Source organism: Saccoglossus kowalevskii, chromosome 8 (assembly GCF_978046115.1).
Source record: "Saccoglossus kowalevskii chromosome 8, keSacKowa6.1, whole genome shotgun sequence".
In the NCBI taxonomy this organism is placed as follows: domain Eukaryota; kingdom Metazoa; phylum Hemichordata; class Enteropneusta; family Harrimaniidae; genus Saccoglossus; species Saccoglossus kowalevskii.
Genome location: NC_140648.1, coordinates 29867485 through 29882303, shown reverse-complemented (window position 1 = coordinate 29882303; position 14819 = coordinate 29867485). Strand labels below are relative to the sequence as shown.

At 35.2% G+C, this 14819-nt stretch overlaps 1 protein-coding gene across 1 annotated transcript; it reads left to right on the top strand.

Moving 5' to 3' along the window:
* Window positions 1–9: 9 nt before the first annotated feature.
* Window positions 10–11687, top strand: LOC100368536 (ribosomal L1 domain-containing protein 1-like). The gene is made up of 8 exons (XM_002739291.4): window positions 10–59; window positions 310–397; window positions 807–949; window positions 5949–6087; window positions 6856–7004; window positions 9883–9984; window positions 10691–10884; window positions 10990–11687. Exons 1-8 carry the CDS (start codon window positions 25–27, stop codon window positions 11181–11183), a joined length of 1044 nt encoding a protein of 347 aa, XP_002739337.2. The 5' UTR covers window positions 10–24; the 3' UTR covers window positions 11184–11687.
* Window positions 11688–14819: the final 3132 nt, after the last annotated feature.

The window sequence follows — 14819 nt, the reverse complement described above, 5'->3', positions numbered from 1 at the left end:
CTTGCCCCATGAGCCTTTGCGTACATGCCGTCCAAGGACGAAAAGGCACGTGGGACAAGGTACGAACTAAGATGAAAGCGTGTCTTTAGCTCACTGAAAATAAATCCTGTTCTGTAGACTACGAGTATTTTGATTACTATTGTGAACACAACAACTGTTTTAGTGATTAGTGTGACCAGTCAAGAGTCGAATGTTTGATTTTAAATAGTAACGTTGATGATTTCCAATATTTATAAGATAGATTTGTTTTTTTTATAACAATCCCACCTCCGACGTTTTCGTTGCTTATAAAGAATTCTATACACTTAGGTGGTCTTTTAAAATGGCATCAACTGGGCATGTGGACGGATCGGTGGACTTATCCTTAAAAAGAGAAAGCCAGTTGGACGAGGAAAAAGTAAGTCTATGATATAATCATTGTTATCTAATACAAATCTGTAGTGATGTAGAGCATATGAGCGTAGTTTTGACATACGCCACCATTATGACACTGTGGCAGTGTTTTCAATCCCCAGCCATGCTGGATCTTGAAGTGCTATAGCATAGTGGTCGCCTTACTTGTTGTTAGATACGTACGTTATATAAAAATTCATTGCTTGTTTAATTTTAAATTTGACCACTGTGACTTCTCAGCAGAAACTATTGTACTCTGCGTACTTCTAAACATATTTCTCGCCAGATCATTATAACACAAAAATATTGCATATTATTGTGTAATTAAAAATCCAGAACCCAATTTTTTGGCTGGTTGTTTACGCTGAACCCTTTCACGGCTGACAGTGGTTTTTGGATACCTTTGTACTTAGGTTAGGAGCGCCGTAAAAGCTTTGTTTGCTCACTATAAACACAAACAGCTGAAGAAGAAAGATCTTATTGAAGAAACTGAAACTCTGCGAATACAGGTTACACTGTGGAAAGTTCCAGTACAGAAGAGTAAAAGATTCCAAATGTAGGTACTAATATGGACTGAATCAAGTGTTATGTGTACAATAAATTTCATGATTGTTTTCTTATTGAAATTTAGAAATATTTTTACTGTACTTATTTGACTTGGCTCTGAAAATCGTGTGTTTATGGGGTCGGCACTTAGTTTGCTTGACGCAGAATATATGCCAAAAGACAGTGTTCATTCACTACATGTATGTGCCTGATTAGTGGAAATAGTACATCTTTTTTGGGGAACTAAAATTTTACAATGATGAAACAGAAATGATTTTATTTTTTACATACCATAAGAATTTATGGTTGTAAAATTTGTTTTGATTGTATGCAAACTCTTGATGCAAATCAGTTTCTACTATAATGATTTTCTGCATGATTTGACCTGCCAAAGTGCCTTCTGACCTAACAGGTCAAGTCTGTTATTATAAATGCTGTGTGGTACTGATGCAATTTGCTGTGAATTTCCGAATATTGACAATGCCATTTTTCACAATGCAATGTGGAAGTGAATTGCTGATGTTTGATTTCTTGGCACTGATTTTGACAACATTTTTCTTTAAAACTAGTAATTCCTAATTAATCAGGTAAACTGAGTGAGGGAGAAGTATTTACCACTATTCACAAGTAAATGGGGCTTGTTAAATTTTAGTTTAAGATTAGTAGGTGTGTCTATGGTCAAAATAATGCGTATTATAATGATTGAGTACTAGTATAATGTGATTTTTAGTCCTTTGGACCAACGGTCCAATGGACTAATGCTATCACAATTTGTAAGCCGTAGGCCGTAGGCCGTGTGCTGTAGACAAAGATATCTCAAAAACCCTTCAGTCTATTTTTCTGAAACTTGGCATTATGATAGCTTGTGTGAATATCTCCAGGGCATTTTTTTTTTATTTGGCTTGAATCATTTTAAAATTACTTTTTGGCCCAAAAACCTTCCAAAATCAGGCTTTTCTAGTGTAGGTAATCTCTGTCCAATTATCATACATGGTGAGTGGCACAATTTGCATAGTAAACATTTTGCGTTATTTTTTCTGATACACACTTCTCTTATCAAATTGTAGTTTCATAATAAAGAATGTATATTATTTGATGTGTTCATGTATGTTGTGATGGTTTATCGCATTAATTATTCGTTTAATGATAGATTAAATAGTACTAATTCGAATTTATCACGCATGCGCAGTTACGCATAAAATCACCATTGGACGATATGGCAGTGTGATTCGATGTCTCAAATTTCGCTATGAAAATTAAAGTATAATAATTGTTTTGATAGAATACAATGCGTGATGTGTATTTGTGATTACATGGGCGCTGTCTTAATAAAGTAGTGTGTGTTATTGGACGAATTGAACACTTGCTGCGCTGTTTTATTGCACGAACTGGTCACTGACAGGCAACAACCAGCGGCTATATCCATAGCTGCGGTTCCATAGCTCTTTTGTACGACTGACAACTGATTTTTACATTTTTATTTATGTTCGTAGTATGGTTTTGTATCTTGTCAGTCACCTCTGGGGACGACTAATACCGTTGAGCAATAAAAAAAAGACGTGCGCCGACAAGAGAGCTATGAACCACATACGGCTATTCATCGAATCACGATGGAATAAATACACGAGGTTACAGGAACGTGTGTTCAGGGTTAACCTCGATACAATGCTAGTAATAACTCCCAGCGTATCCCGCGTGTCTTGCATCATAGAGTGCATTTACAAGATAAGTATGTTTTTACGGCGTGTCACTGAGAAAATATTAAACCGGTACTGATAGTGCGACATTGCACCGAGTACCGTCGCATCGCCTGAGCGTGGATGGTCTGTGCGAATGCACATGAAATCGCAATGCGGTCAATCATGTCAGTCGTGTCTGAGCGCAAACATTTTATCACAGTCCCTCTATCATAGATAGAGGGACTGTGATTTTATTCAACATCATCAGAAGGTACTGACATGTTTTACGGAGTTTAACTGAGAGAATATTACTAACAGTATGACATTGCACAGCCCTGTGTAAATGCCTGTTGTTGCAGCCGCTAAAAACTGTAGGGTGGCGTACACATTGCACATGGCTACACATTTCACCGGAAGTACCGTTCGCTTCGCCTGAGGTGGGTGGTCTGTGCATGGATTTTTTTTTTAGCTCCATAGTCTGTGCGAAGCACACACAATCGTAATGCGGTCAATCATGTCATTGGGTAAATGGAATCAAACACAAAAATATTATTCAACATCATCGGTAGGTATTGACATTGTTTTCTTGGCCCCGTGAATCATAAAAACCGACCGAAACGCGACTCGATGTTGTCAACTTGTCGTTTTCAAATTAAAGATTTTGAAGAAAAAAACGAACTCTAGCGTTGACGATAACATTATGCTGATATATATACAAAACTCGTAAAGACTAATGTACTTTTATTAAATACAGCCAAAACAAAATCAGCTTGGACATTCAGTTGTGAGACATGACAAAATAAACAGTGCCAGCGATGGATTTCGCGAATGCAAGAACAAAATAAACGCAATCAAAGGCGCCGACCACGCGCGTTGGAAATAAATAGAACGCGTTGCGACGAGAAATCTCACCTGCATCTTTCACTCACGCAAACGCACACACATCCTATTTCCATATATTGAATACGAAGGAACAAGTTTAAATCATCTTTGTATTATTAAACACAACTTGAAAGCAACAGTCTCACACTGGATCAATCAATGTTTATCAATTATCAAACTAAACATTCAATGAAGCAGACTGCGACGGTTAAGACGAAAAATGAATTGAATATCCATCTTCTGAAAAAAATCAGCTAAACAGTTTACCACCACGATTATGGTGAATTAGCGAGTTATCGACAAAGACGACCGGACGTCTCCGGTCATGAGCTGGCTGGTTCGAATTTATCCACTTTTACAGTGATGAATATTGCGTTCGAATTGAGTTACTTGTAGTTACAAGCTTGATTTACATTTTTGCTTGTGGTGTTTTTCGTCAATGTATTAAATACAAGTGCGTTGGGAAATAGCATAATTATATTGCGTCAGTGAAAGAGGCTGGTGAGACTGTGTCACAACGCGTTCTATTTATTACCAACACGCGTGGTCGGTCCCTCTGATTGCGGTTATTTTGTATTTTTATTTTCGAAAAGTGTCACTGGCTGCATTTTTTATACGTCTCGCAACTGAACGTCCAAGCTGACCTTGTTTAGCTGTAATGCCAGGCAGGGAATTTTATTTCTTTTCGGAAAACACCTCCATCCAGCCACCTTTCATCGCACGTGAGGTCATGACAGTCAACTCACTGAACTCTTGAAGTACACGAAACGTGATTGGTCATTTTTCGACATGATTGGTCGCGACCCGGAAGTAGTTCACTCTCGCCCAACTTTCCTGGTAAGTAGCGTGAATTTATCGTTGCCTCTGCCATTTTAATAGTGTGTCGTTTTATCGTGGATTTTTTTCTAAAGACCAATTATGAATATTTGTGATCGAACGACTTTTGTTAATACTTTTCTGATAATTAATGTTGTTAATATCTATTCTGAGTAATCCTGTAATTTAGCAATTTGGACCCCTCGCTGTTCACGCGAGTCAGAGCATGTGGCTCCCGATGCGATGTGGCCACCCATGCTCGATCGGCTTAACGGTATACGTGTTTGTGGGTGTGGGGGTAAACTAAAATACGTTTGTAACCGCGGTCATGAATAGAAATAATTATTTAATTCATTACACATGCTTTGGGACACTCCTCGCACCTTTTGGGCTAAATCTGTTTTATATGCACAATATGTAATTTATCTAATTTCCATATTTTTCTTAAATTGGGATTATCTCTTGAAAAATTCGACATATTTGCCCTTTGAGTCAACTTTGATAGGGATATGCATTGTTGTAATAGATGCACTATTAGGGATAATTCACTAATTGGATTAAATCCTAAACAACTCGACAGACTTTGACCAAATTTTATAGAGATGTACATTGATGTAATCTGTGTGCTATATTACTATTGGGGTTAATTTGCATATGTAAATTGTCAATAGCATATTGTTTTTTTACTAAATTTGGATTATTTCTTAAATGACTCAACAGGTTTGGATCAAATTTGGTAGGCATATACATTGATGTAATTGTCATGTCATATTATTGGGAGTAATTAGCTAATGAACATCTCAACAGATTTGATGTAATCTGCATGTCATGTTGCTAGTGTGGATGATTTGCATATGCAACTTAATAGCTAAATTACATATTGTTTTGATAGTCGACGAATGCGTGGTGAAAAAATATGCCAGTATTTTATTTGTGCTATCATTATTTTTATTCAAATTCTAGTAGGCCTCAAAATTTATGTGCTACAAATTCATTGTAGGTATGAACGACATGGTGCTTTCATTAAACCTGTTTGTGTTTCTTCTTTTTTTCAGAGAACATGCAGATGAACCAAACAAACTGAGGAGACTGCCCTCATAAAAAAACAGTCACCCAATTAATGAGGAGAGTCTGCCTTCATAAAAAAGAGTCACGCAATTAATGAGGAAACAGTCCCAAATGCAAAATTGAGGGTATAACCCTTACTAATGAATCTCATAATTTACTTTGCAATATATCTTATAATAAACTTGACACTGAACCTGATAATGTACTTGATAATGAATTGAATGGAACTAAATATAAAGCAAGTTGATAGCACTTGTGCTAAGACTAGCAGTGTACGTATACTGGGTAACAAAGATGATTCTTTGCATTCATCTGAAGGTTACTTGCTGAATTTTGAACATATTAATAGTCAGAATCTTGAACAGTAGCAGTTAAAATCATGTATGTCTGCTTCCCAAGTTCTACTTAATTCCAAAAGACTTCGGTGCCCCTGGGCCCCATGTTAGTTTTTATTAAGTCATATTGACAGACATGGACAGCACCATGGCATGGAAACTTTCAAGAACAACATTGGTGCTGTGGACACTGTGCTAATGATGGAATTACTATTATTTTAACTCACAGATGCTTACCACATAGTATATTGTCTGAGACTGCTGAGGTGTGCCTCATTACAAAGGATGAAAAGAACATGGGCAGAGAAGAGTGCCAGGAATTTTACGAAAAATGGTTGGCTGACAAAAATGTTACTACAGTCTCACGGGTAAGCTTTTTTAGCTTCGCTGTCGACTTTGTCAAGCAGAGCTTATCATATGAGTGATTGTTCCGTCGCTGTCGTCCGTGTCAATGTTTTACTTTTTCGACTTCTTCTTGAAATGACAAGCCTGAATGCTTTGATATTTGGTGTATATGTACCTTGGGTAGACCTCTCTAAGATTTGTTCATTTTGTAATGATATCTTCAATTCTCTAATTTTGGTGAATATTTTTGTCATTTTTGGTAAAAAGTGATATTTTCAACTTCTTGTTAAAAACCGCAAGTCCAATTGCTTTGATATTACATATATAGGTACTACATGTGGATCTCTCTCAGATTTGTTCATTTTGTAATGATATCTTCAATTCTCTAATTTTGGTGAATATTTTTGTCATTTTTGGTGAAAAATGATATTTTCGACTTCTTGTTAAAAACTGCAAGTCCAATTGCTTTGATATTACATATATAGTTACTACATGTGGACCTCTCAGATTTGTTCATATTGTAATGATATCTTTGATTCTCTAATTTTGGTGAATATTTTTGGCATTTTTGGTAAAAAGTGACATTTTCGACTTCTTGTTAAAAATCACAATCATTTATGGTGAAAAATGATATTTTTGAATTCTTGTTGAAAACGGCAAGTCCCATTGCATTGTTACTATGCATAACAAAGTCTGGAAATTCTTAGTTTTCAGTTGTGCTCGTTGCATTACATTCACCTTGTAGATTTCATTTGTTCGATTATGAGCGCTTATTATAGGAATTGTTGCAGGTTATGCCTCTAAGGGTTTTGAAGAAGGAATACCGTCCATTTGAGCTTCGCAGAAAATTGGTCGCACAGTATGACTTGTTTCTTGCAGATGACAGAATATTTCGTTTATTAGATACTGTCACTGGAAAGGAATTCAACAAGAAGAAAAAGTGAGTATGTGATACAATATGTAAATTGAGGTCAACTGATTGGTTGGTTTAGCATGACACACTATTTCATCATAAATGAATATGTGTACACTTCTGAAAAAAAATTACTCGGCGTGTCCAACACGCTTTTATATCAGTTACAAACTAGACTGCCAACAAGCAAACTACATACGACCACATGTCTATCGATACCATTTCCCAAAAGTGAATGAAAAATGGTGGGTTTGTTGTTGACATTCTGCTCAAATATGGAAAAACTTTGAATATTGTAAATTCTCTCAAAATTGTGTTCTTCTGTCCTTCAATCAAGTGACATGTATAGAGTGCATTGACCTCAATCTCTCGCTGTAAATCATATGATAAGTTGGTTCCTTGCAGTGATTATTTTTACATTGTCTGTATCATTAGATGAAGGGAAAGGCAAATAAGGGAGAAATGTCTGTCCTTGTTGTCCTTTCTTGTGATGATAATAATTCAAGCCATTATTAACCGATCATCTTCAAAGTTGGATATCAATCACAGTGTTCTCCCCGGGAATTTAAACCACTGTGGCGGCCTAATTTGCATATCATTTGCATATCATTTACATAATAATGGAAATTGACTAAAGCACATTTACACCCACACAATAAACAACATATATTTTTAAAAACAAAGTGGCAGATATTTATTTGCTTCACACAGTGTTATAAACACTTTTATTTTGGGCACTTTTGTAATATTAATGAGCTCCGTCACAGGGAAAATATTTTTTTTTGGAGTCAAAATATTACGTTTCACAATTTAGAAGAGTTTGAATTTAAAAAATTAACATTCTCGAAATGCAAATGCTGCAGACTAAAAAGAAACAAATAAATTGTAAAAGCTTAAATGAAACTAATTTGAAACGTTTGAGCCAGGATTATGTTCACCACTTTCATGATCTTATTTACTACAAAATTCTCCTTCAAAAAATCGACCATGTAGTTATTTGGCGGATTGTTGGTTATTATTCTGACCATCAGCTTCTAACGTTTACATTTACAGTAAATGAACGAACAAATAACACTTCCAAACGATCAAAGTTACGACGTGACATAACTTACTTTGCGATGTTTTACACCGGTTATACCAATAATTCCTCTTACTCGGTCATGATGCCATGCAAAAATTAAAGACTTCTTTTTTTTATATGAAAAAACGTAAAATTTGAGCTAGTTTTATCCGGAGAAATTATTTTTGATCACTCGATCACTTCGGTGAAAAACACAGACCCGCCATGATAGTTATGACGCATTAGTTGACCGGCATGTGTCCTTTGACCCGGTGGGTCAAAAACGCCATTTACCAATCAAAATGCCGCATGGTATTGCCGGTAGAACCCGAAGTTTTCCGAATGATCGTGATCATAAAAATTACATTGCGGAAGTAAAGCGATGTCGTAGCACGATGTGTTGGTATGAATTTCAGATGAAAACTGCATGATGGTTTTCGAAAGAGGTGATTAGAAATTTTTGAAAGGTAAAAAAAGTATTGAAAGAAGAGTTTTTACATAATTCACGATGATAACAGTTCAAATGTATTTTACCCAATAACGCAATAAACACATTGTTTTTTTCTTGAGTAGCGTAAACTGATCGTGAACTCCGATTTGCCCATGTTATATCGGGTGGAATTGATTTTCAAAGAATTTTAGCTTTCAAACTAAAGACTGCGTCTATCGTTAGAAAGTATTTACTTACAAACAAAGAGGTGCTAAATTTACAAAATTGACTTGTATTGTTCAAAGCCGCTACCACATCACGCGACTATGTCTATTGTTTACAAATTATTATCCACGACTGGCAGGATGCGTGTCGGTTGGTACGTAAGTATAATAACAATATGACAATAGTCGGAAGTGTTTCCGCGGTGGTCGCTAATTTTGAGTGCCGGTCAGGCCGACCAGCGTGACGAGATCCCCCAATGAAAAGAAGCACTGTGGCGGTCTTGCTAATCACCGTGGCGGTGTCAGACCGGTGTGGCGGCAAATCGAAGCACTGTGGCAGGACCGCCACGCTGTTTACATCCTGGGGAGAACACTGCAATCAGTATAAAATCAAGTTCAATTATCATGGTGTCACTAGCATATACAATTTGCAATATATAAATGAAAACACAGAAATAAGTGCAGAAATGAAGACATTTGCACTGCTGACTATGAGAACCAGATGTCAGTAATAAGCCTCAGTAATATACTCTCCAAGATCTGTTACTTAGATATACAGGGATTTTTTTTAAACAAGGGAACAGGGGCGCAGCACCCTCATGCCATGGCCATGCGCCCCCTTACCCTGGGGAGTAGATCCTCTGGCAACCATAAAATTTTGATTGACCAGGGATCACATGTGGCCACAGTCTGATAGTAATTTTGGCCCCAAGGAAGCCATAGAATGCTCCATTTTAACTTAGAATTATCAAAAACTCCACACCCTGGTGGGGAGAACCCTATCTCCCCCACTTGGTGGCGCCGCTAAATTGCAGTGCTCCCTCTTGCAGTTTTTTTCTAGAAAAAAACCCTGATATATTAGATATTTCACTATGTACTATTCGGGATCTTTAATGCAATCATGTTATATTATTCTATAAGGGACCTTGAAATATTAAATTATATTTAGTATTAAAGGTAAAAAATGTTGTTATACATTCTCCCCAGCATTGAATTTAAATTCTCACAGCGCTGGACAATCACAAGGGTGATAAGCACTCAACTAGTTTGTATTCATCTTGAATTCTTATAAGTTATTAATAATCTAGATACTCGTGGACAAGGTTGTGATAGTTATGCTATGTTAAATATATATTACAATGTTGGAGTGTGTAAACGATATCAACTAATTGGCTTGTTATCTTGTTACAGATATCCAGTGGGCATAAATCTCAAAAAGAATAACTTAGCCAAGGAAATCAACTCTGCTATAAATGCAACATATTTTGTATTGATTGGCAGAGGTAATTGCAGGTAATATGGCTTTACCTTACTTATATGAACATCGTTTCTAAAAACCTTATCAAGGAAAGAATGTAACTGGTATATTGTTCGTAGAATCACTTATTGTCTGTAACTGATTGCATGGTGGAAACTATAAATCAATGTCTTGTAAATTGCAATTTCTAAACTATTTTACATATCATGGCAACAGCTTTATATTGATTGATATCAAGGATTTATAAGGTGTGGGTATAAAAGTTTGTGGATATGTGTTGAAGATCTCGTACAAATCGAAGAATGATTTTGGATTATGAGATGATTGCAAAAGAACTAATTAGTTTTCACCTTGGATTGTTTTTGATAGCGTTCTTTATTTGCAAAGCAATGTAGTTTGTACGTTATGCATTTTTCAATGTGGCGATAATCTCACTAATTTCTGTTTATGTAATGAAACGTTTTCAAGCATTCACTGTGTTCTGTGATGCAGTTGGTCAGAAACGCATTTTATTGATGCGCATGAAATGTGATTGCTTTGAAACATTGGCAAAGTATGCAAGATCTTCACCCCACTTATCACACCCTACATAGTCATGAAAGTTACATATCCTCATCTCATAAATCCTTGTTGATATTTTTATTGCTGCGTGCATTTGCATCAATAAACACTTTGATTATTTGTTCTCCTATATGTTATATTGCAACCAATTGATCAATTCTGTGCACGTGTGTTTTGCAGTGGGTTCTCAGTGGCAAATACAAGTATGACCGTTGAGGAGGCAGTGGAAAATATCATGGCAGCAGTTCAAGATCTAACTCGCAAGATACCACGAGGATGGCCAAATATCAGATGTTTATATCTAAAAACAAAAAGATCTGTATCCATTCCACTCTATACATCAATAGAGTATGAGCAGCAAGTCAAGGAATCCAGTAAGTACCGTGGCTTTATTGGTGTTGAAGATGTATATACAGAAAACTATGATTTGATGCATTTTTAAGCACTTTATCAAATTTGTTGAATTTATTTCTCATTAGAAACGGAAAAGGTGGAGCAAGAGGGAGATGGAAACGAATCAGGATTTGTGGAAGAAGAGGAAACTGATACAAAAACACCAGTCACTAAGAAAAAAAAAGAAACAACAAACACAGATAAAATAACCAAAAAGAAGAGGAAAAGTCTTGGTAGTTTACTAACGTCGTCAAAAAAAAAGAAAACAATAAAAACATGAAACTGTTATAAATATGTAATTACCTAAGCAAATCACGGGTATACAATAAACATTTTTGAAATTGTCTAATACTTTTTTGTATCAGTAATTGCATCTTGTTATTGTGTGTTAAGATAACACCATTGTGGTCAGAAAGTTTAACAGGTGGTATGTATTTTTTACGTTCATCATATACATTGCATGGGACTCACATTAATCACAACGAATCAACCACCCTCATTTAATATTCACAATTGCTTTGGGCCAAGGTACAACACAAAATTACAATTTTGAATTGATAAATATGTCAATCTTATTGAAATAGACTTTTTATATGTCTTGTGTAGTTTCAATGTAACTAAAATACAAAAACTGAGATGAAATCTACACACAAGACATTTTGCAATGTTCCAGAAAATAATAAATCACTGAGCTTTACATATTTCTTGTACATTTTTTTCGGTCAGTTATTCTGTAATTGTTGAATAATTAGGAAAATTAATAAATTCTCTATCTTCAACAACACTCAAAGTATCAATAATTTTCATTTATGTGCTATTACTACATGCACTTACAAAAACAAATGCATGCATTTATCAATCGAATTAAAATCCAATGTAGTTGTAAGCTCTGAATCTCCTCCCCAATTTTCATATTCTTTTGTCATTTTTGTGGTTTTATTTGTCGAGCAAAGTAATATGAATGCTATCCATTGAGTTACATTGGAAATCTATTGGCCATTGTGTTGAATTTTGTTCCCCAAGGAGCATAGCTACCGGGGTAAGAATAGAACACCAGTACCTCTTATGTATTTACTGGTGTAGAGAGTGGGGGCAGTTATATTCACATTATGCGATACTGAAGTATAGTCTATGGTACCTGCCACTGTGTTTTATGAGAACAAAGTCTAGGACATTTTATAGCGCATTCCATTTGAAAAAGAAGGCAGATTGAAATTCGTTCAGGATTCGTTGAATGCATCTAAATTAAATAACATCACCCCATAAAAACATAGACGTTAGATTCTGGGATCTAATATCTCAGTCTGCAGTCCAACTTTTCATCCACGCGAGTCCTCATACTTATCCTTGCTGTTGGCTACCGATCAATCGCACCCAAAGATAAAATCAAAGAAAGCTTAGAGAGAACTCTCATGTGCTGAGAGTATTAGAGACACATTAAATTTACAGTAATTCAAAATTACTTGATTGAGATAGTGATGGAAAAACTAATAATGCAAATCAGAAAATTAATATGAACAGATTTGAGTGTAAAACTAATGAGGTCTGCACAATGTAACAGACCATCTATGTACCAAGTTTTATTGAAATGTGATTGGAACCAAACAAAAATTATGAATTATTATGCTAATTAGGGAATTAATATAAACAGATTTTAACCCCAAACTAATCAGGTTTGTACATTGTCTTGGAGCATCTTTGTACTAAGTTTCATTGAAATGTGATGATTAGTACTTGAGAAATCTGAAAATTAATTATGCAAATTAGGTTATTAATATGCACAAATTATTTACCCTAAAATTAATCAGGTCTCTGGATAATCCTAAAGGATCTATGTACCAAGTTTCATTGAAATGTGATGATTAGTACTTGAGATATCTGTGGAAAAGCTGAAAAATAACTAATTATGCGAATTAGGTGATTAATATGCACAAATATTTATCCCAAAACAATCAATCTCTGCATAGTCCTTGAGTATCTATGTACCAAGTTTCATTGAAATGTAATGCTTACTACTTGAAACGTCAAAAGCTGAAAATTAAGTAATTTATAAGCACTGATATTACCTTAAAAACTATCAGGTCTGTGAAGTATCCTATGACATCTATGTACCAAGTTTCATTGAAATGTGATGATTAGTACTTGAGATATCAGTGGAAAAACCGAAAATTGACTAATCATTGTTCAAATTAGGTAATTAGTTAATTTTTACCAAAAACTAATCAAAACCTAGCATTAGTTCAGAGCATCTATGTACCAAGTTTCATCGAAATCCAATGGGCGGTTGTTTAGATATCAGTGGAACAGTCATGGAACAGCTAAAAATTAGCTAATTATCATGCAAATTAGGTAATTAATATGCATGGAATTTTACTAAAACCTAATCAAATCTGCGCATTGGCCCAGAGCATCTATGCACCAAGTTTCATCAAAAACTGATGTATGGTTCTTGAGATAGCAGTGGAACAGTCGGACACACGCACACACACACTCTAACTGCAAAGACTCCATTTTGTGCTTCGCACATGGGAGTCAATAAAGTTTGTGTTCGTAACTGTTCATGTTAATGAAACAAGGTATGGACGTCATCACAGAAGATGGCAAGCTAGTCAATCTGTGATTAATACTTGTTATCAGATATACCCATGCTGGTTGGTAACAATGAACAAAATCACAGTGCCACGGCCTACACGTATGTGCTTTGTGCAAAAAAATATTAGACCAGTCTCTCTATAGTAGATATAAAGAAAGTCTTTATTTCCCTAAGGTAGAGAATAAGAATGAATTGATAATGTATACATAAAGCACCTTTATAAAAACAAATTTGCAAAAGATGATGAGCTTTGAAGGACAGTCGCCATTGCGGTGTTCAACATGGGTTGCATGCAACACATGTGAAATCAATTTTTACACAAAATGAGAATGCCCGAGACCACTGCCTCTTTCTCAAAAAAATTCAAACAGTTCTTCAATCCATTGAGTGTCTAAAATACAAATTTACCATACTGGTAAGGCCAAGAAAAAAAATGTTTCTGGTCACATGGACAGCTTTTTATTTTTGTTTCTAAAATAGTCATTGAATTTTCTATGAAAACTAAATTTTTATTTATGACAATTCTGAAAAAAGCATGTGGTGACCCAAAACACGATTTTTTTTTTCTGGGACTAAATATTATTTTGCGTTAATTTAAAAAAAAAACCTACTCAACAAGTCTGACAAGAGCCCTGAATGATTTAAAAAATGCCTACCAATATTAAAGTAGTATTTAACAGTTTGCACACCATTTGGTTAGTAAGTATATACATTGTATCTCAAATTTGCAGAACACTTGTGGAAGGAAAATAACAGACTATTGCACATTTACAAGTACATTTAGTTAAATATTAAATGGCAAAATAACTTTAATACTACTACAGAATAAATGTGTGCAATGATCCCAATTATTGAGTAAAATTGCACCACTACTGTGTATAACGTGGTTATTTACAAGAAATTTACTGAATTACTGGTAACCCATACACCAGAGTTTAACCATCCTCGTATGGAATATTCAGGCTGAATCAGACCAGCAAAAATCTCACTTGAACTTGTATCAAACTGAGGGTACAAGTCTTATCACAATGGAATTTTGGGAAAAACTCCCCATACAGGTATCAAAGGTCAAATTTAAATTTGACACAACTGAGCGTGTTTTTTCACATGTGCATTGCATTGTGGGACAGGCCCATTGCATATAGTGGAAAACTTGACACTGGTAACTCGCTAAATTAAATGTCAAGATTTTGAAATGCTTTTAATAATACACTGTAACCTTGTTATAATGAACACCTTTATAATGAATTTCCATTTATTTTCAACGTTCATTTAATTTCACTGTTTTGAGCATATTCATAGTGTTTTAATTTCATGAATTTG

Coding starts and splice junctions, on each gene's coding strand:
- LOC100368536 (XM_002739291.4), top strand. CDS start 25: ATGCCGTCCAAGGACGAAAAGGCACGTGGGACAAG. Junction 6,088..6,855: donor ATGTTACTACAGTCTCACGG/GTAAGCTTTTTT, acceptor GAATTGTTGCAG/GTTATGCCTCTAAGGGTTTT. Junction 9,985..10,690: donor ATTGGCAGAGGTAATTGCAG/GTAATATGGCTT, acceptor TGTGTTTTGCAG/TGGGTTCTCAGTGGCAAATA.